Source organism: Oreochromis aureus, linkage group 5 (assembly GCF_013358895.1).
Source record: "Oreochromis aureus strain Israel breed Guangdong linkage group 5, ZZ_aureus, whole genome shotgun sequence".
NCBI classification, from domain to species: Eukaryota; Metazoa; Chordata; class Actinopteri; order Cichliformes; family Cichlidae; genus Oreochromis; species Oreochromis aureus.
Window position 1 is genome coordinate 35577238 of NC_052946.1, and position 24032 is coordinate 35601269.

Sequence of the window (24032 nt, forward strand, 5' to 3'; positions counted from 1 at the left end):
ATCAACATCAGCTCTTCTCTGACAGCGTGGTGGGAGTTTCTGAAGTTGACAGAGTCTTCATTAATCCCATGCAAACGTACACCTATCTGGAACAACCCTGACATATTACAAAACAATAATATGATAAACTTTTCAGATTGGAGTGGTAAAGGAATCAAATATTTAGAACATATACTAGAAGGAACAGAATTTATTTGCATTTGACAGACTAGTTACACAATATGGGATCAACAAGAAAAGATTTTTAGAATATCAACAAATTAAATCCATAATAAAAAGAGATTTAAACCGGGTCAAGTTGAACTACAAACACCACCAAGTGTGGTTCAATTTCTTACTCTTAAAACCCCAAATTACTATCCAAGATATACAGAATGCTTTCTAAAACAGATGAATCAATATCACTTCCTATTGCAAAATGGGAAGCGGATTTATCAGTTAACTTTGACCAAAACTTCTGGTCTCAGATTTGCTTAAAACCTTTCATCTAATTAGAAATCCCAGTCTTCAATTAATTCAATACAAAATACTACATAGAGTGCACTATACAGGCCATCGGATGTTCAAGATGGGCTTTACGTCTACCAACAACTGCTCACACTGCCAAACCAATTCACCGGACAATTATATCCACGCTCTTTGGTTCTGTCCACCAGTTCAGAAGTTTTGGCGCGAGATATGTGAAGACTTATCAAAGTGTCTGAAATGTAACATTCCAACTTCCCTTTAGTGTGTTTGTTGGGCAGCTTAGATAATGTCACTACGGAAAAGAATATAGCCCATATGGTTTTCACTGCCCTATGCATAGCCAAGAAAATAGTCCTCATGAACTGGAAAAATAAAAATAATCTTAATTCTAACCAATATAGAAATTATCTATTAGATCACATTAGTCTTGATACAGCCTCTGCCACCACATCAGATCAATTGCTCTGGGCTCCTTTGATCAGCTCCATCACCTAGTGGGGTGGGGGTCTTAGTTTGGTCCCACCTTCACTGTTGTGATTGGTGTGGGGGTAGGGACAGGCTTAGGGCATCAGGGGTTCCCTGGGAGCATCTTCCTTGGGGGCTCAACCCGGGGTAGCGGTCATGGCCAATTAGGGGCTCTGTTGGCTCTTAGGTGACAGTTTCCTCGTGGCTGCGCGTGCAGCAGGGCTAGGGAGGGTCTGTGCTGACGGACGTGGGTTACTGACCTGGTAGCCTGGCTGCCCCTGGGTGGGTCCGGGATGGGCGTGAGGTTCTGGGGCACTCCGTCTCTGGGCTGGGGCCCTGGCCAAGCCTCAGGGGCTTGGGTCCGGGTTGGTGTGTTGCCGGGGTTGTGGGCGGGTGGGTGTATGGGGGCCCAGTCCTGGCGCAGGGTGCCACCTGTGCATCGAACCACCTGGGGGCTCTTCAACTGGTGGGGAGGTTGTCACATCCTACAGGAGTTTCCTCTCTTCAGGAACTCTCTCTGCAGGAGGGGAGATACAGGAGAGGTGGAGGAAGATCTCAGCCTGGGCGTCTATTGTCTAGTGTAGTCTGGAAGATGAGTGGATGATGGGGTGGGTGCAGTTTTCTCTGTGGTGGGGTCAGGTGGACTGTCCCGGGCTCTGTGGGGGCAGGCGGCGTTGCTGCACTGGGCCCCGGTCCGGATGGGCCTGGGCCCCCTTCCTGGCGGGTTGCAGAGTATGGGGGTGCCTACTGGGGTCAGCGGGGAGCTGGCCCCAGGAGGGGTCACTGCCCCTCCCTTCCTTCCTCCCCATCTCCAGCTGCCTCCCTCTTCCCGCCCACCACAATCACCCACACATGCAGGGCCTTGGGGTAGGGGTGTGTCACCAGGGTGCAGAGGAGACACCCCCCCTCTGTCCCCTTCTGGCTGCCTCTGCCTCAATTTTATCCCACAACTTAGACATTCACATTACTCACACTCTCATTACACATACATATAGGATCTTGGGGTGGGCACGCCACACGGATTCCAAATTACCATCAGGGTGTACACCTCACCCCTGGCATCGTTGCCCACCTCTCAATTTTAAATACACGTAGACATTGAGGGCTAGCAGGAGGGGCTATACGCTTACCTGCTGCTCTGGCAGGTAGCTCCATGCCCTCCTGGGTTTTAAATGCACCTTAGAACACACATACATCAACACTACATATGAGCGGGTGGAGGGAGGTTTGAGTCTTCCTACACCCCGCTCTCTCTGGCCTGCTGGAGGCGGGGGCTAGGAGGAGGAGTTGGCCGTCCGACTGGGGTCTGGAATGTGGGGCCTCCCTGCTGCTGCGGAGTCGGGCGGTCTGCTTCTCCCACCGCAGGGAAAAGGGTAACACCACCTGGGTCTGGGCGCAGTTTCCCCTCCAGGGCAAGGGTACCTAGACCCGGGGCTTAGAGTATGCTTGGGGAGAGTGATTGTGTGTACAGTGTCTCTATGTCTGTCTCCACGTTGGGTGAGTGTTGAGTAATTGTATATGAGAGCATGAGGGTGGGAATGGATGTTTGTATCTGTGTGTGCCTGTTTGTCTGTGTCTATATGTCAGGTTGGGTATCAGACGCCACCTCTCTGGGGACATCTCAGGCCCTCCAAGGTTTGAGGCCCATCTCCCCCACCACTTCCCCTGCCGGTGGCAGACGCCCTCAGACATCGGTGCGTTGGTGGTTCTTTGTGTCCGGGGTGGCGCCCAGGTACCCACCGGCTCACTCCTTGGTGGCTGCTTATCGGGGCCTGGAGCCTGGGGCTCGCCGGGCCACTCGGGATGGGGTGCCTTGGCCTCTCGGCCCGGGCTCGGTCACTCAGGCACAGCTGGCTGCGGGCGGAGCTCACGGGCACGCCACTGCAGCCCCCCTGGCTTCTGCTCCGCGGCTGCTGAGTGACCCCTCATCTGGGACTCTCCTCAGCTCTTTCTGGGATAGTGACGCTGGCTGCCCTCTGTTGGTCTTCCTTGGTCTCTTGTGTTCTGGGGGCCTCTGGATGTCTGGAGTTTTGATCTCCTCCATACCTGCTTCATGCCCTGGAGGACGGGGCAGTGGCCCCCCACACCCTCTAGCAGATCATTACATGAAGGAACCTTTTTAAAACAAGCGCGTTCATGCTCACAGGTGCACACACGGGTGATCACACACACAAACTACACCCTTTTTGGCTCCTACCTCAAAGCACACACTGCGCTGTCGATCTCACGTGCTGCACAATAATGTTTAATATTTAGTATTTACTGTCATATTCCCATATATCATTGTGATCTTGTTTATTACTCTCGTTTTCTTCTGCTTGCTTTCTTTTTCTTTCTCAACAGGTGATCCAGGTGATCGATATATGTATTTTTTGTCTGCTTATTCTGTTGGTTTTTGTTTTTGCCCTTTTCCCTGTCCTCTTCTCAGCTGTTTTTTTTTTTTTTTTTCCTTTCCTCTTTCTTTCTCCCTTTCTTTCCCCCAGTCAAGTCTGTCCCGTATTCAGCAAGTGAAAATAAAATAAACAATAAAGGTGAATCAAATGGACCATTACGGCAAGGCTGGGATGGTCCATTTAGTAAAAAGTAAACCGTTGGGCATCTTTCTTCGCCTTTAGACAATAATTCTGATGGCAAAAGAACCAAACGGGACAGGTTAAAAAAAAAAAAAAAAAAAAAAATGATTGTTTCAGATGTGGTGTGTATTGTCAGGATATAGAAAGTAGATTTCACATCACAGCAAATATGACCTCTGACCTCTCCTTCAAGGTCAATAGATTGACCTGAAGGTCAAAGTGATAATAATGCTATATAGAACTATTTAAAACTATGTATGGGATCCTAAATATCACGTTACTTTGGCCTGCTCGCCTCTTCTTTAAGGTCGAATAAGGTCAAACTTTCATAAAATGTCTTTCATCCTTAAAACTATGTTTAAAATTCTACTGCCTTTGTTTGTCTTGGCAACATTTAGGAAATGATTTAGGTACATTCAGGCATATAGCAATTCTAAATGTCCCATTATAGTTTGCATCCAAATATCATGTCACATTTGACCTCTGCTCTCACTTTTACACCTGCCTCTCTTTTAAGTTAACCCAAAAGATGCATTCTTTTTTTACCACACTATAATCTTCTTAAAGTACATTTAAAAAGAAGAAAGAAAACAAATTGAGTCTATACAAAATATGATACTGTTCCCTTAAGTGTATAAACTGCCCAGAGAGTGAGCTGCCTTGGCAGAGGTTTGTGCTCTCGGAGTGGTTTGTGGTGATGTTAAGATTAGCTAATACAACTATAATATTAAAATGTTTGCAGATATGTAAATTACTTTCAAGTAAATGAACTCAGAAACTCATCCACATATATAATTACAAACATGAAAAACTAAAAAGTAACCAGGGGTCCATAAAGGAGGAGTTAGGAAAATAAAAGTTAAAAGTTTGAAAAACTCAGAGGCAACTAAAGAAAAAGATGTAAAATGCATCAGCAAACAATTGTGAAGGTCATTTTAATGATGCTATCTGCTAATATTAGACAATATAAATGCATGAATATGAATAAGAATAAAAACAAAATCAGCAACTGTCCTGTTCGTTCCATGGACTAATGTCTTATCTCTGTTGTCTTCCTCTTCACCTCCTGCTTGGAAGTTTGTTATTAATCCAGTAAGGTATAGGTAGGTCAATTTTTTTTATATAGCACCTTTCAAGATAAATATCACAAAGTGCATCACAACAAAAATGGAAAGAAATAACAAAATTCAAGATCTTTTGTCTGATATATCCACTAACCCTACACCTCAGAAAAGTCAGAAACCTTCCTGAACAAAAGATAACTAATTGTACTTTTCTTAACTCCACTATATGCCCAAACCATGTCAACCTTGTCTCTCTAACTTATTCTCCAAAACGTGTGACCTGAGCTGTCCTGTTGATGCACTTGTTTTTAATCCTGTTCCTCCTGGGCAATCCCAGTGAAGACCTTTACATCTTCAACTCTGCCACCTTCGGCTCGACCTGCTGTGCAAGCAGCAGAAACATTTCAAAAACTTTTGCTTAACTTATCATTTTTATCTTACATCCAAGTAGCAAAAGTTTAAGATGAATGCTGTGTCTCAAGTCCACACTTTTTGAGTGCACAAGTGGATTCATAGGGACAAACCTGCGGCTAAATGAAGCTCATTGGATAGTGTACTCATAATGATAAAAACAAACAAACAAACTGGGATTCCTTACCATCTATGGTTGTCATCTTGGCTACAGAGAGGAAGCAGAGAGGCCACCAAACAATTTCCAGACATTAAGAGAAGGATTCACTCTTAATTCCTATGATAGATAGCATGCTAACTGACAGCGGCAGTTAGCATAAAGCACATGCTACATACAGAATGCTGTAGCACTGTTTTTTAAACGTTTTCTTTTTAAATCTTATGTGTTAAAATAGTCATCATCACTTCAGAAGAACTTAGCACTGTGCGGTCCAAGGATTGACAAGTCAGAGCAACGCTCATGGTCAAATCTCTATTTCATCTTGCTGTGTTCAATTTTTGGCAGCACAAACATGTCAAAAAGCATTTAGCGCACTATGGGAAACATCCAAATAGAGAGACTAGCAAGTTCAAACAGCTACCAAATCTTTATAAGAAAAGAGTAAAAAGATTTGGTGAAATATTACTCTAACTCGAAGGGATTTGAAAGCATTACAACTGTATTATTATTTATTATTAATAAAATTTATTTGATTTCCTTCAAAGGGCAATTTATATGTTTTAATATGCAGTTTTCCTTTTATTAATAGAAGAAGTAGAAATTAAAAACATTGGAAGTATTGGACAAAAAGAAATATCAGCTGTGGTTAGTTCTTTCTACACAGTCTGTTGGAGAATGATGATGAAGTTTAGTGAGGCTAAGGTCACTCATTGTGTTTAAACCTTCCTTGGTCAATGTGGAACAAATATTACTATAAATATTGTCATTGCATAAGAATTGTTACAAAACAACTAAAATATAGATTAGTTACAAAAGACGTAAGACAGCAAAAACAAACTTTACTGGACAAAGATAACTAATTGTGATTTCTTAAAATCTTTCATTTTTGCAATTTACCACAAGCTTACAATATCTTTAAGATTAACTTACAAAACAGGATGCTGAAAACACTGCTAATGTCCCATTTGTTGCATTCAGTATATTTACAGTATTGCTCTACGAAGTTTACCAAAAGGTAAAATGCAGGAAGATGACACAAAACACGATTTATCTATGAAGCCATTAGAAAACTTCCCACTGAAGGGCCAGACTTCAGCAGTCATATTGGTCCACTTGTTCCCTCTATCTTACTGATCACATCAGATCAACATGCTGAAGTGTTTTGTCTGGCTTGCTGGGTGGGCACACTCCCTTCATGTCTCCACTGATGCAACCGCACCACCTGATCAATCACCCAAAGCAGGTCTTTGGGGACACATCTTAAAAGGAAGGGAGGGACAGAAGTGCGGGGTGTCATCAGCAGAGGAGGGGTGTCTTGTTTGCATGCAAGATGCTGGGTAATGCATCAAAAGATGACAGCTTCCCCATTCTTCCTTAAATAAGAATGGTGAGACTCTTGCTGGCTGTGGTTTAACTTTAATCATTCATCTAAATAACTGTTGCAGAAGTCTGCTGCAGGAGGGGCTGCATTGCCAAGCAGGCTGCCATGGGCGTGGAGAATATGAGAACTGACGTTGCACTCCTGGATTTCTCATTTGTAAATGTGTAAACATATATTTGACTCAGATTGGAAAAGCACTAAAGTCCCCCCCCACACACACTCTTCCCCTCCCTCGCAGATTTATGTATTGGAAGAGTTTGAAATTCATCGAGGTTAGGTTCGGAGGAGGGCTCTGTCGCAACAAGCGACATGTTGAGCGGCTAAGTGACAGTGATTGATGCCCTCTGTGTTTCACAACTTATCAAGCGCATATACACACGCTCTCTGCAAACAGATAAACAGCAAAAACACCGGAGATAAATAAAGAATCAAACGAACACAGGGGACTGGCAAAGAAAAAAAAAAACAACCTATCTGCATAATGAATAGACGAGATGGAGGAAAACAGGGAGAAGAGCGGCAGAGATTCCCAGCGGGTGAAACTGAGCTTGGGAGATGTCAGTTGGGAAGGGGTACAGGGACACATGGGCTTGTGACGACTCCGACAAGTCACCCAGGCGGCAAAATAAAGCCCGGCTTCCTCAGATTTGTTTCCAATGCTCATCAGTAGGAGAGCTGGATGACGGATGGACTGGCACTGGGCGCAACGCGAGCGTGTCAAAGTTACTCACCATAATAAAGACCTGCTCTTTTTCCTTTCCATTCGCCTTCCCTTTTTTTTTCTCCCCTCAATCCCTTTGCAGTCCTGCTGCCTACAACCAATTTCATTTCATTTCAAGCTGCCTTCATTTGTGTCTTATGCTTGTTCTATGTGCTTTTCCACTAATTTGCAGCATTTAGGGTATTGAAGTTGGTACGTTTTCATGGTTGCTAATAAATATAATGCCACAATCATTTCCTCCCTTCTTTTGTTCTTGTTCTTTTTTATCCATTACCTTCTCCCTGCTTCCTTTCTTCCATTTATACCTGGATGGATCTTAATTTCTGTTATGCCATCTTTCTGCTATCTTCAGTTTCATTTTTTTCGGTTGTTTTTCTATCTGAAAAAAAATTACTTTGTTGCCTCAACATTAAAAAAAAATCATAAAATTAAAATTTCTTCAGCATATGTCTCTAGTTTTGATTTGATTCTTTAGTTTCTAGTTTTTTCTGTAGTTCCTTTAGTCATTTTATCTTTGATTCAAACCTTGTTAATGTCACCTTTTGCCTTGTTTTACCACCAGCCCACAGTCCTCTCATATTCCTTGATTTCCTTTTTTTCCTTATCCTTACACTGCTGCTTTCCTTCTTTGACAGTTCATCGTTCATTCATTTACATCCATCTATCCATGATGAGATTATGAAAGTCTTCTGGTACTGTACTTTATTTTTCCTTTTGTTCCACTTCTATCCTTAATGTTTTCCTTGCCACTTTTTTTGCCCTCCCTTCCTTCTTTTTCCTCATCACACCCTCTATCTTTTCATCCAATCACTCATCATTAAGCTCATGATCAGAACTGTGAATTATCCTTAATTTCCTTAAGCTCTCGTCTTTTCTCCATCCATTCATGCCTCCTAAAATTCCTCATTCCATTCTCCATAACTGCTTTTTTCCCTATACATTTCCACTTATCATCGACTAAACATGAACATAATCCTTGCTCAGTTCCATCTTTCCATCCTGCTTTTCTTTTTCTCATCCCTCGATTTGAACATTGCCTTTTGACTCAAAATGGTGAGCAATGAATGTACTGCTAAAGATCACTCAACCTAAAGTATATTTAAAGTATTGAATAAAACAAACATATTACAAAACATGATGGAAAATCTTTCTGTGATTTGAACAGATGTTAAATTACATCATGGATTCATAATCATAAAAACATGCTCACCATGATGATGTATTGTTTGATACACTTGATAATAATGATGCCACTTTGGAGCCGTTTTCTACGGATTCTGTTACAAAATGACAGCAAGAGAAGGAGCTGCTGATAAAAAATACTTCATGTTAAAAAAAAAGAGCTATAGTCCCTTTTCAAACATTCTGCATAAGTGCAAATAACTGCTACAGGAGTTTGGACGATAAAAATAAATAAATCAAATAAACAAAACAAAGGTTTATCGAACAGACCATTTTACTCAGCTGGAATAGATTTGCAAGTCAAACAACTACCAAAGCAGTTTGTTAAATTAACAAAACTGAATCAACCAAGCAAAGATGATGGTTTACACAACATGGAAGATCTGATTCAGATACCATTTGGTCATGTTTATATTTTAACAAAAAAAAAGTTAAATAAATATGGCACTCTCCTAATTAACAACAAGGTAAATTTCACAATATTCCAATTTCTTTAAAAACATTTTTTGTTTTTACCTTGATCTCTTTTCCTTTTATTCCAGCACCTCCTGCTTTCAGACATTTACACCCCATGGCGAGAACACAGCTAACTATTGATCTATTGATCCATTTAACTTAATTACTTCCACTCTCTACTCCATAAATCTGTCTTTTCTTCTCTCCTATGTTTCCTCACACTTTGATTCTTTTATCCTCTATTCTTTCACACTTCTGAGACCCATTTAGGAACTGCTGGCAAAAGGGAATACTAATACATATCTGGACCTTCCCTGGTGTGAAGGATGCTCTCCATGCATTTGGGACCTAAGTTGAGTGGGGAAGAGTGGGGCCAAAGCTCAGACCTGTGGGGGGATACATGGCTCTCGGGCTTGGGGCAGACTCTCTTCACCAAGGGTGATGGCTGACTTAATTGGAGAGAAAACAGTGGGAGGTGCCAGTGAATAAAACTCCTCAGAAACACTGGCAGCAGGGCACGGTGACATCCCTTGTTCACTTGAAGGTTAAGCACACACACACACACACACACACACACACACACACACACACACACACACACACACACACACACACACACACGTGCGTCTGAGCCTGAAGTGACAAGGATCCTGTAGCATTGTTAGCACAAAGAGTGCAAAGGTAGTTTAAATATAACTGTGATTATAAAGAACTAAAAAACTCCCATATCAGAAAAGATAATTCAACATACGATCCAGCACATCCTTATACTATCACACAATGTATAGGAGTTTTCTCCTTAGTTGCCTTTTAGATGCCTTTGCCAGCGTATAAATCACCCAGCTTCAAGGACGTAGCATTGGGACCCCTAACTGGGATCTTTCACATCTACCATCTGGATGCAGAAAACCAGAGTGCTGACCAGCGGCCCTGCTCTCATTCTGTTCCTCAGGAAGAGACGGGGGGTGGGTGTACACTGTAGCTAGAAACCTAATCAATCCTACAACTGCTCATATAAAATCCTTTCTAAAGATGAAGAGAAGTCGAATTGTGCAGTAATGATATTTTGAGAGCGAATGAGAAAGACAGAGACAGGGACCATAACAGAAAAAAAAGAGACAGAAAACCTGTCAGTATCTGCTCATCCAGAACTGTCCGAAGCATTCGTTCGCACGCTCCCTTTCTTTTCTCCCCCTCTTTGCTCGCCCTCCTCCAGAAACCCCGATCTTCCATCATTCAACTTAGTTTCACACTCTGAGGCCCAATATCAAAGTAGATATGAAGCAGAGAAACACAGGATTGTCTTTCCACAGACAATGTCCACTGCGTTTATTTGTGTCATGGTATCCAATGGTGTAAGTAGGCCTATATGTGGGCCACCTGTCTGCTGTCTTTCCATCAGGCTGAAAATAACTGAGTAACGCCCCCCCCCACACACACACACACCCCACCCACACCCCCACCCACACCCCCACCCACACACACACACACACACACACACACACACACACATAGGACAGTCGCTTTGGTTCAACTCAGTTTATCTTACCTGCAGGTTGCTGCTCAGTGCCCAACCATTGTCAAGCACCTAAGACCTTTGACAGGCAAATAACAACAGGGAGTATCTGTCAGTCATCACACGCGTTAAAGCTATTATCAGTTAGGGTTGCACTAATGACACTGTTTCTAGTTACAATACAATAACAATACTTGAGGTTTGGTTATTTGTAGCATTAAAAATATTAACCCTGACTCTGAAGAAGAGACTGGGAATAATTTTTTCTATGTGTGTAAGTTAAACCACACTTAAATTAAACATTCTTTTTCAAACTGCGCAAAATAAAATGTAACAAATGAAAATAATTTTGCAACGCGATTCAATTCAATTCAATTTTATTTATATAGCGCCAAATCACAACAAAAGTCGCCTCAAGGCGCTTTATATTGTACAATAGATCGCACAATAATAAATACAGAGAAAAACCCAACAATCATATGACCCCCTATGAGCAAGCACTTTGGCGACAGTGGGAAGGAAAAACTCCCTTTCAACAGGAAGAAACCTCCGGCAGAACCAGGCTCAGGGAGGGGCGGGGCCATCTGCTGCGACCGGTTGGGGTGATCAATACAGTGACCATAAATATTACCCATTCTCTGGCTCACTGTAAAATCACAGAGCACCCAAGGACAGATGAAGTGTCATATTATTAATTGAACATGTTAGTGTAAGTGCAATAAAATCTTCCCAACAATGTGCGCACTGCTGATGTGTGGTATTGAACACAAAACAAAGAATTGGATCAATCCCATTGATTGTTGTCAGTGACTTCTGATCTGGCTTCCTGAGTCATGATTGAAAGACACAAGACTGAAAATTATATATATATATATATATATATATATATATATATATATATATATATATATATATATATATATATATATATATATATATATATATGCAAAAATAAATAAATAAATAAAATGGAGGTAGGTGACACCCTCAAAAAAAGGAGTTAAGAGCAGTAGCATTATAGTGCAATAGTAGTAACACAGCACAAGTCAGATGTAAGCACAAAAGTAGCCTAACTGTTGTTTTGTGGATTTTTAGGTAAACATTTAAGAAACTGCTTAACTGCTTAGTTTAACAATAACTAAAGTAATGCAACCCTGTAATTCTTCAGGAGCTGCACATTATTGTCACATAATAAAAGTGTAAAAAATAATTTAATATCAAAATATTTTCCACAAGATCAAGCTCTAACCACAACAGTAATTTCCATCCACTGTTTGCTCTTCTTGTCATACGAGGTGCAGTTAGCCAGAGCTCCAGTGATGCTCGATTGAGTCCACATTTGAGTCACACATCACCAGCTGTTAGCACTTCTTCTTTCACAGCCTGTTTGTGCTCAGTAGTGTGTTTTTACCTCACTGGGGAAACAGGTTGGTTTTCACCTTAAGTGGGAACAGTTTTCTTGCATAGTTTACAAAGTACTGTATTTTTTTTCTTTAAATTTTTATTTTTAAATTAAACTTTGTATTTTTTAAAATGCTGTATTTTATTGGAGGTTATTGGTGAAACTCTCCTTTTAGAAACAAAATTGTTATTGGAGGCTCACACCTGGCTCTTGTTCTCAGACATGCCTGGGCTTTTCTTGTTGTAGACCTCACTAGGGAACATAAAAACACAGATATGACATTTTTATATCATATAAAGATTTATGCGGTATTATCACAGGTGATATACTATGGCACAAGCCTAAACAAAATATCAATATATAAGAGATTTGAAAAGCAGTGTCATTGGAATAAAGAAGTGCAAGAGAGCAAAAAACATGAGAAGCCTGGTTATTTATCACTGACACTTGCTACAAAAAAACATTAAACTAGCCTAAATTTGATCCAAAAAGATGGTTTACAAACTATATTGGAACCTAATTTCTCACCAATTTCATTTATTTGTGATGCTTATTTTGGCATTTAACTATGTTCTCTAAACAAAACCTACAAAAAGTTCACATTGCAACAATATACGCATTTTGAATAGACTTAACTGCCACATTTCATTATTTATACCTCAATTTAAAATGCACATTATATTGTCATTGGCCTGCTTAAGTAAACGGAAAACCTTCAAAAGTTTAAGTTTAATCTTCCAATTTATATAAAGGGAAATTTGGCTAACTGTGATAGCTGCATTTGTATTACTGACCAGCCTATTCACTTCGCTCGTGTGGATTCAAGAATGATAAAAGGCTATAGACAGAACAAGTCTTGTGACTAATAGTCTAGCAGGATCTGTGGTTCAATTACACTGTGGACCAGCTCTTCTCTGTCCCTGGGCTAGATGCTTCACTGGAATAACTAACACACATACAAACATATACAGAAGCACACACCAGAGTGCAAAAACACACAGACTTTATAAATGTGATGTCACTGACCAAAGGACAGCAGCGCTGATACATTTCTCTTGTTTCTTCCTTAAAGATATGTCCAAAAGAAACATACTGGAAGATTGGATATTGGCACTATCTAAATGAATGTTTTCAGGCCCCGGGGAGGCAAAGGCTCACTGCACAGTCTGGGTCTTTAAAAACCAGGGGACAGATGATGAAAAGCTTGGCCGATGCAGTTTATCCACAATGTGAGAAAACACAGGAAATGAACAGTGACCTATGCCGCCGAATTCCTGCCGTTTCACAGAACTCTTTCAGATTTAGCAGATGGAATTCTTGACTGTTGTTTCAAGCGAATTCATCCTTTCACTCAGCCACTCGCTGGTCTTTTGTAATTTTGAATCCAAGGACTCGTGATATTTTGCATCTTGAGCAAACAAACCTGATTAACTGAAACATTTCAGTGATGTTGCGATCCGTGTAGCACAGCCTCACTTTGAACAATATATTCTTAAAAAGCAAAAGAGCGTATAAAGCCATTTCGGCCTTGGCATTTACAGAAGAAAAACTGATGGTCGCTACAAAGCATAACTAGAATTTTCTTGAGCTTCCCTACTGGTCCGACCAGTTGAAGAATGACAAAAACTGAACCGACTGACACGCCCACACGCACAAACACCCACATGGCACAAACACAAGACAGGTCTAAAGATCTGGTGTCTTTCCAGAGCAGATGGGTGGGTTGGGTGAGGGGTATGGGGTGGGCCTGGTGGGTGGGGGGTGCAGGAGAGCGTCAATCTGTCATTTCTAACAAGCCAGGAGACTCGGAGCCAGGGCAGGTCACACACACATACACACACGCTCGTCGTCCTTACGCAGGCGTCACATTCCAACTGTGGCATTCCTGCTAATTAGAACACAAATTAATGATCCAAGCAAGTGAGACAGGCTGGCTCTCCCTCCCTCTAGTCAACATTTAGCCTTCCTCTGAGTTCCCACTTCCTCCGTGCTGGCTCCCTCCATTTTATTTTGCAATTCACCCTTTCTCTTTTTTTTTTTCTTTCATAATGTTCCATATTGCCTCTTTGTGCTCCTTTTTCGCTTCTCTGTAACAGGTGAGTGAAAACAAGCTGTTTCTAATCGGTTAAGTAAAGCAGGCTTTGTGTGATTATTTACAGACACTGTGATCTTTCACTGTGAGATTATTGACAAAATCAGGTGGAAGATGGCTGTAGAACTTCTTCAGCTAATGTATAAACGAGTAAATATGTAAACAAGGTAAATTGGTGCCTTTGATATTAAATCTCATCCAATGTTATTACATTTCTTATACACCTCAGTTTCTTTCAGGTTTTGTGTGGTTATCAGCTGTGCCATCAACAAAAAGAAAAAAAATTACAACTTTTACAAGAAATCTGTTTATTAGCATTATGGAAAAGCTTGTTGACTCACCATTGAAGATCAAACTGTCTGCCTACATGGGATAGGAGGCGAGTGGCCAATCTTGCAAGCTTATATTTTTTGCTGTATATCCCAGTGTTGTTTGCTTCTTATTTATGATAAATGGTCATTTTCTTCTTCTCATAATGGAAGAAATAGAATAGAATAGAATAGAATAGAATAGAATGCCTTTATTGTCACTATACAGTTGTACAATGAGATACAGAGCATCTCCTACTCAGTGCAAACATGCTGGGGGGGGTGTAGGAGATGCTCTGTATCTCATTGTACAACTGTATAGTGACAAATCTGATTATGCAAAGGCATACATGAAACCTGAACATATGATCCCTGCTGTGTTCAACTACCTCCTCCACGCAACACTTTAATGCATGTTTTCAGTCATTTTAAATTTTCATCCGCTATTATTATTCCAAATGGAGCTGGTTTCAGTATGTGGATAAAAGGGTTCATTTTAGCAGCAGCAGCACTTGAAAGCTTGAATTGCCTATACATTTAGAGATTTTTTCTTTTTTGACGCTGCCAGCTAAAAAGAAAGTTTTAATAAAGCTTGTCACACGTTAAAATCAAAATCTTCCCAATCTCTGAATCCTGCAGCTTTCTCTCTCTTACATTAATTTTCCACTTGCATTATTGTGAAATAATCAGCGCATAACTTGAAGCCACAGTGAAAAATGGTCTGTAAACTTGCCGAAGAATTGCTGCTAGTTCCCTCAGAGCTCCGCTGCTGAATAAATTGCTTGTTCTTTGATTGTATCTGTTTGTATTCCTTCAGGAAGAACAGTGATAAATTCTGGGGCAAAGTCACAGTCAACCACAACAACAGCTACAGACTCTATCCGGCAGCACTCTTCGGCGTCCAGGACACCTTGCCTATGATGCATCAGTGGAGACTGACCTTGAGCTCTTGGTATTAAGGTCAGGAAGCATCATCAGTTCTGTTTCCCCACTGCTAAGGCTAAGAATAGGAACATGAACACAATCACTCAGTCATCATCTTTGTTTTTTCACACATTTCTTTTCTTCTTTTTTAGATCAGGGTTTGCTGGAGCGACTAAAACAATTAAACATCTTGCTGTACCTCATATGAGCTTAAGTGGGATTAAATCAGAATTAGATCAGACAGCTCTGAAATAAGCGTAGTTAAACTATTAATATTGTCTGTACAGCCAGGCCAATATGGAATCAGTATGTCTTTAATGTCTGTATTTTTTCTGATGATCAAATCAAGTCAAATTCCTTTTCTCCTTTTTTAAGCTTTTTTTTTTTTTCAGTTTTCTTACATGAACAGATCATGGACATGTTGCTACATGCAGCACACACCTGTTATTATGGTTAAATCTCCCTAAGGTAGTGTTTCAGGCCCTGAAGTTCCAACTGCTTTGATTTAAATTAATAAATGATCCATTCTCTGCTTTTGAGTAAAGTACGCTGGGAAAATATCACCATATACGGCACTGAGGGAAAGAGTTTCTTTTGTTTTGTTTTTTTAATAAATACAAATCACCTGCAGTTGACAGCTCACACCTTCCATCTCTGTTTCCTTCAGTCCTGGTTGGGGCTCTGGATCACAATCAATACCTTTCACAGCTAAGCCAATCTGCAATAATAAAAGCATTACAGACAGGGAAAAATAACATCAAATCTTATTAAATATGGGAGATAGTCTCTTCCTTTCTAATGCATGTCTTCCTGTCTCTTGTTGCCTAGGTGATCAGGAAACCACTACGTTGGACAGATCGTCGCTGTTGGCATGATCCCTTAGTGTTCCTGGGTGATCAACAGGCTCAGGATCAGGGCCTGTATTGTGGGTTACAGGTAGAGTTTGAAGCTTAGCATTCTGCTCATCTCTCCTGCCAGCCATGTATATTTCACAGGATTGTCTTTTATATTCAGTCTGTGGCTCAGTGGAGCACTCATCTTTATTTCATTTTGTGGCGTTTTTTAATTTTAGCCAGAGTTTTTTGCACTCTCCTCCTCCTCTTCCTCCTCTCCCTCCATCCTTCCTGACAACCCCCTCTGCTGACTGAATCAGTAATGGCATTATGCATCTTGCACTATGAAGCTTTCACCAACGCAAACAGTAACTTCTAGTATTTCAATTTCTGCCCTTACTGCACCAAGACTGGAAAAGGGTGAGATCTGCACTGTACCCATTTTTGGGGGCTTTTTTGTCTGGCTCAGTGTTACAACTTTATCACATTAATGTACAGTTACAATAGATTAATTTCATTCTATAGGAAAATTCACGTGAATCTATTATGGACATTTATAGCATCATCTTTTTATTCTGTCATTGCTAAGAAAAAGTCTAAGAAAAAAATCCTTGCTTCAGCGCTGGGTTTTTCCAGAAAGCCTGATCCTTTCAAGCTGCTGAAGCATCTTCTTCTCCATATCCTGCATCGATGTGTCATTGGTGGTAAAGACTGAGTCACTTGTCACCAACCTCTCCAATCCAGCTGTGCCAAACTGATACATAGCGTAACACACACGGGCCCTCACTAATGGTGATGACAACAGCAAGCATAAACTGGCAATGACCCAACACTGACTGGCCGTTCCTTGCAAACAGAAGATTTGAACAACATGTGGGAGGGGCTTCTGAGCTCATTGCTCACACCCAGGTGTGTAGCATGCTGAGGAGATTGCCACTGTGAGCACAGATCCAGAAGAAAAACCCAAACCAAAACAACTGACCAACTAATCAAAGGAAAAAACAAACAAACTTAAACATATATATTTTTTGTACATAGTTTAATCCTGCAGATAATTTTAGTTTCATTTTCTTAAACTTAGAGATTTCTGCGAGTGAGGTGTCCTCAGTTAACTGAGACAAAGGAAATGAGTGAAATTAAGATTGACATGCTTACACTGTGAAGAAAATACAAAGGTGAATTTTTCAAAATCAATGCTGCAGTTACTATTTCCTTCGCTGACAAGAGCCATCCTCCAGGTTATATTTTTAAGCCTTTATTACAGACATCCGGAAATGATAAGAGGAAAGAAAGATGCAACACAGGAGTCCAACCAGACTCAAAGTGGGGATGGTGAAAAATGTAAGACTAGTCAAAGAACTCTTATGATTCCTTATTTATGTGACAGTGAGCATTGCACTAAATAAAAGTACCTGCAAGGGAAGCAAACTTTATTACTATACAATGGAAACTTTCTGCTGATCTCATTTATAAATGGATCATTTCACTTGTTTAGAATAAACTTTATTCATTCATTCTCAGTTTTTAAATCAGCAAAGTGTAATGTAGCTAGTAAGTACTTCCACTTAAATTCAGTGAGGCACAAAAACAAACTAGTATAAACACGTAAGTGAAGTAGGTAAAAGTACAAAGTGAAATCAGACATGAAGACTATATTTTTCTCTCTCTTGCGTAGACTCCACCTATAATAAGAATGAATGAATGTCTTCTCCCCAGTGCAGATATGGACTATCTTGTACAATTCCTAGCTATAAACCTTTACAGTGTCCTTGGAACAGCTCTAAAAGGCAACAACAATTTTAAGATTGTCTCATTTCAGTTGGTTTGATGTCAAGGGAGCGTTTAACCCACAAACAAACCAATCTAACACAGTCTGTTAGCTTTGCCAATACATCCTCAAGTCAATACAGCCCGCCAGCTGCTCTTTATTTACACATTCGTTTGTGGTCTTGGTAAAGCTGTTCACATCCCTGTTGGGCCATCCCAATTAACTGGTAATGGAAAACTAGACTGAAAGTGAGCCTTCTTGAGAGTGCCAGAACTATAATAAATCCACATCAATTTAAATGACAACAAAAGTGGAACCAACTTAAACTCATACAGTGGTGTTTACAAACTGCTGCATGGATTATACCGGAATAGTGTGAAGTAGTGAGAATTCTTCAAAATAAAATTGACTGTGGAGTTTTTTTCCAACAGGCATCACTACTGCTGCTGCACCATCTCAACCTTTTGCTTTGATGTTAAAAAAATAATTAAATCGAAAAGATATGTCAAACTTGAACCTGCTTCTTTTTCTCGCTTTTTGAAGTATATACTTTGATTTTAAGTTCTTCTAAAATTTGTGTTTTAAAATAAGATCTAGTAATTAATTAATTAATTAATTAATTAACTGTCAGTAGGAACTAATACTATCTATGATTATTGGTTACTTGTTTCCCTCTCCTGTAATGGAATGGTTACACTGTAAAAAGTAAAGCAAAGCTCAGTTACTCTGACTTTAACGTCATAATAACAAAAACAAAAAGGAAAAAAGTTCCAGGAAAGGTTTCTTTTAACAATGTTTCTTTTTTTTAGTATTTCAAATTTGATGAAGACGATAAATGGCATACATTTTTCAACCTTGTGATTTAAAATATATTTAAATATATACAGACACCGCTGCCTGCTTTATTAGGTACACCTTGGTACAGTAGTACCTCTTTTGCCTTCAGAACTGTCTTAATTCTTCATGGCAGAGATTGAAGAAGGTGCTGAAAACATTCGTCAGAGTTTTTGATCCATATTGACATGACAACATGACAGGGCTGCTGTAGATTTGCTGGCTGTACATCCATGATGTGAATGATGTGAATCTCCCATTCTACCAAAGGCTCCACAAGATGCTTTATTGGATTTAGATCTGTGGAGACCGTTCAAGTACAATTGACTCATGTTTCAGAAACAAGTTTGAGATGATCTGAGCTTTGTGATATGTTGTGTTATCCTGCTGGAAGCAGCCATCAGGAGATATGTGTTACAGGGATTGACATAGCCAACTACAATCCTCAGGTAGACTGTAGCTCTACCTGAGGGGCTCAGAGGGCAAAAAGAAAACATCTCCCACACAAATACACCACCAGCAACAGTCTAAACTGTTGATACAGGGCAGGACGGATCCATGCTTTCATGTGGTTTATGCCACACGGCCCATACACGGCCAATCTCACAGCAGAAATTGAGACTTATCAAACCAAGTAACATTTTTCCAATCTTCTATTGTCCAATTTAATGAGCCTGTGCAAACTGTAGCCTCAGATTTCAGTTCTTAGCTGACAGAAATTGTGCCAGAAAATCCTAGAAAATCAACATTTTCTGAATTCAGACCACCTTGTCTAGCAGCACCATGTTCTGAGTCACTTAAATCACCTTTTTTCCCCATTCTGAGGCTCAATTTGAACTTCAGCAGGGATCTTGGCCATTTGCGAATTCACTGAGTTGCTGCGGCGTGATTAGCTGATTAGATATTTTTGTTAATGAGCAGTTGAACAGGTGTGCCTAATAAAGTGGCAGGTGAGCGTATATTTCTTCATGACTCATTCGGAGGGCACATAGCAAATAGCATCAATAAAACAAAGTACAGTCATGAGGAATACAGAGAAAAAGACTGAATTTAAATTAAAGCACGTATCACAGATAAAACCGTCAGCAAAGTGAGTCACTGCCGATCAACTGAGAACCAGTAATTTTTATACAGAGGATTTTATCTAAGCAGCACCACAGAGACTTTGAATAAAGCAATGAGGAGGTTGATATTTAACAGCATCTCTACTCATTTTAAAAGCTTCCAACAAAATAAAACACATTCGTTTTGCAGATATTGAAGCAAATAAAACAAACAAAAAATCCCTCAAATAGGTAGGTTATTGGGGAAGAGTTTCATAACAATTTAACAAATTACATTATGAACGGGGGTTCACCCATTTCTATTTTTTTATGTTTCCACGCATCAACACATCTTATTTTAACTCTAATCAGATGGATTAAAAGTAGTTGAACTCTTTTCATTTGATCAGCTGAACGACAAATAATTTCCTAGCTTGTGGTAAAAGAAGGAAGAAAATATAAATATGAATAAATAGCACACATTCAATGTTGGTTGAACATACAATACTAAGACTTTAAGAATTGACATCTCTTTATCTGACATGACATTCAATCTGATCTATAAAACAAGTATGAAATTATTTGGCAACAGAATGTAATCTCTGCAACACGGGAAATGTGAATGGAAAGGAGACAGTGGGGTCTGATATCTCAATAAAGGAACAAGAATGAAATCATTAACTAAACCATTTGGCAACAGAATCTAATCTTTGCTACATCAGACGTTCTAAATGAAAATAGGAGGGTGGGTAGATATCTCAACAAAGAACATTTGTTATCACAGATGAAAATCAATTCTTGCAAAAATAGAAATCACTGTGCATGCAATCGGTGTAACGGCAGCAGAGGTGTTTAGTTAGGTGCTGCGGAAAAATGTTAACATGGTCTACAACACACGGATTATTTAAGAACGCATAAAATTTTAATGCTGCACCCTGTGAAAGATCATAACTAGACCTGGGAGTGCATCTGGTATAAAAATGGAAAAAAGATGGGGGAGGAATGTGATTTATACAATTGAAATGGGTGGTGCAGCAGGGCCTAGCGAGAAGCACTGACCTCATGGATTAAACATCCGAGGAAATTACACAAAAACATTCATCAGCAGCATTCATTTGTAAATCTCATTTTAATCTCTATTTAGTGGATGTTGCTATCGTCAAATAATGTCCATCTAGTTCAACAGAAATTGCTTTGCCTGATGAGATTTTGTTAGATGTTATAAACCTTGAGGTACACAATTACACTAGAGCAAAATTTGTGGATGTGTCATTTTTGATGTTACTTTAAGGTTAAGTCCTCATCATAAGAATGATGTTCATCTAGTAAACCCCGCCGTAAATTGTGGTGCTCCAGAAGTCAGGGCTTTACTCCTTTAAGGTCTCACACAGCACTTTTTGATACCAGACTACTGCACAGGTACGTATATGAAGTACTATGTTTTTTTTCCCCTTTCTTTTTTTTTTATATACACTTTGCTTTACAAGGCAACGGGGCAGTCAATCTCTCACAGATATCTTTTTAATCAATTTCTTTCTGTCCTTGTGTGTGCATGCGTGTGATTTATGTGGTTCAGCAGGCCATCAGGGCGCACTGCTGGCCTCACAGTACTTTGGTGTCTGATGTAGCAAGACATGAGTTCACCCTGGCCTCCTTATCTCTAGTGTGCAAAAACATCCTAGCACAGAGTGACAGAGAAAAAACTGTAAAGGAAATGAATACCTACAAAACAAGTAGAGTTGGGATGACACCGAAGCTGAGAGGAGGAGGTAAGAGAAGTGCTAAAGGACAGCAGGAAGACATGAGACCGCATGTTTATGCAGCGCTGCTCTGACCTAAATAAGGTTTCTAATTTTTTTTTTTTAATTATTCACTAATGGATGCTAAAAAATTGTAACAGTATTGATGCCAACAATACATGCCTCCTCCAGCTGATGCACAACTTCACACAACTCTCACTAGCGGGATAACAAATGAATGGGAGCAGATTCAGAACCCCGAACAACATTTCATGAGGAATTTTGAGAGGTCGGTTTATGCATTAAAGAGTTAATATGAATATTAACCCATCTACCACATTAATGCCAGCCACATCCACTATCTGTTAAGTTATTGTTTAGGTAGCAGCTAGCATGTATGACCAATAGTAAATGGTAAATGGCCTGTATTTATATAGCGCTTTCTAGTCCCTAAGGACCCCAAAGCGCTTTACATATCCAGTCATTCACCCATTCACACACACATTCACACACTGGTGATGGCAAGCTACGTTGTAGCCACAGCCACAGCCACATATTGTTAATGTGGGAGCTAGATAGCAAACATTATCCATCCTGCCCATATTTAATGTTAATAGACAGCATTAGTTTGACTAAAGAGCCCAGTCATTTGTTTCTAAAAAGTGTTACGTTTCTCATAAAGTCCCAGATTAAGGTTGAGAAAACTCAACAATTAAACAAAACAGTTGCCGTTTAGCTTGCCAACTGTTTGATCAGCAATGAACTGTAGTATAAAACACTCCCTCCGTCAGCCTACAAATATTGCCTTTTTTACACCATCTGTGGGAAAACTTCAAATATTTAGTTATCTTAATCTATAATTTCGCCCTGCTTAAGTTAAAAGTAGTCTTGTTCTTAATGTTATTGTTTGTATTGCCATAGTCTTTTAATGGTATTGAAAACGGTATCGAGTATAGGTACTGAGTTTGAAATTCTAACAGTGTAACAACCTTAGACTTATGTTGGTTTATGATTGACCTCAATCCGAACCAAATATCAGGCGTACAATGCAAGTTTGAGCTAAAAACGTCACATAGCCATGTAAGCTTTGTATTGTCAATGTGGAAAGGCACTATAGATGTCTGTATGTGCTAACAACTGTGATATGTCTGTAAATTCTCCAACAGTCTTGGAACACAGCAGCTTCTTCGTGTATTTACTTTTGTCGTTCCCGCAGTGACGCAGTTTGGTTCGCTTGGATTTCACTTCACAACCAAACCACAAGGAAAAGCTACAAGTTTACAAACACATAAACTGATCTGGACCAAAGTAAACAACCTACAGGTGTGAAAACACCCTAAGGAACCAAGGCCATGCTGTTGCTGTTGAGGTTAGCCAAACTAATTAGACATTGTGTGTTTGCAACTTTACACATTGCACAAGGTGGTGTATGTTTCAGCACCACTTGATTAACGTGTAGCATGATTAACAATTTTATATAGCTCCTAAAATATGCACAAAATATTTGTTTGGCCAGTGTTGAACACTGTCCATTTGAAGTGTGCTCAGTTTTAAATGTTTTCTGAGGCGTTTCTGTCTTTCAGACAAGGCCTAGCCTAATTTTGTCTCGCTCGTTTAAACAGCCAGTAGCCAGAAACATCCCTAGCTGTGACACCGCTTTTGGTGTGGACTGCCGAGCTCAAGGGCGACAGTGGCAAATCTCACACAATCTCACCCACTCAAATCTCAAAAATCTTGCTAATTACACACCTAAAGAACCAACTCGAAAACGTGTGGGGTGTAGCTGTCGATCAGAAGTGTTGATTAAAGACTAGTAAAATAACATTCGCTGTTTGAAAATGTAATCAAGCAGAAGACTTGTGTTATCAAGCTGGACGTGACATTACTGTGTTCACCATGTTAAAGAGGGTTACGTTAAATACATCCCCAGTCTGACACACTGGCACGCTTCTTCTTCTTCAGTATCACTTTCTGGGTGTTTTACAGTGGGATGGTTGGTGAAAACAAGGATGGGGAACAATATGAATGTTCATAGACCTGCGCATACTTAAGGTAAAGGTGTGGAGTGCCATCCAATCCATTTTAAGGCATGAGGCGGTTACTTTGGCGGAAAAAAAAAAAACTTGTTCATGAACAGTGATGAATGAGCTGAACAGAGGTGTTTAAGCAAAGCTTTTAAAGCTATTTATATCTTCTTATTTTTATAAATGGGTTGTTATTTTATGTGAGAAATTTTCTATGTGCAAATGCAGTCGTCTTATAATTTATTATGTAGACTACCTGATGGAGGTCAGCAGCTATTCAGTTAATAAATCTGAATTCCAGTGACTCAGCTTATTCAATATTCCTGTAGACAGATTATATTATTATGCGTGTTATGCATTACGTATTGTTCACATTACAAGACTAAGGATTGGTTCATTCTCTACATAATATTTCAGTGTAATCAGCAGAGAACTGGACATGTATCCTTTGGTATAAAAGATGCACATTTCTATTTTTTAATTGCCAAATTAAATCTAATTTTCAGTCTCCTGTCCACAGTTGATGCGCTATGTTTATGTTTTATTTGCTACAAAAACAATGAAATTCAGAACATTTCTAAAGCCCAGCACTGAAAACAGGATGGACCAGCTGCATCAAAGAACTTGCATATTAGCTCAGCTCACCCATGACTGTGTTTTCATCCCTA

General features: G+C 39.9%; 1 protein-coding gene across 2 annotated transcripts in view; it reads right to left on the reverse strand.

The window, feature by feature from the left end:
* The window catches only part of LOC120440364 (neurexophilin-4), a 49731-nt gene that overhangs the window by 11428 nt on the left and 14271 nt on the right, over positions 1-24032 (reverse strand). Inside the window, exon 1 of one of the 2 annotated variants that reach the window (XM_039612708.1) lies at positions 5169-5238. The exons of the other annotated variant lie outside the window; for it this stretch is intronic. Within the exon in view, the coding sequence (XP_039468642.1) occupies positions 5169-5171 (3 nt within the window). The 5' untranslated portion in view covers positions 5172-5238. Of the gene's footprint in view, positions 1-5168; positions 5239-24032 lie in introns of those variants that run through there. 2 annotated transcript variants of the gene reach the window in all.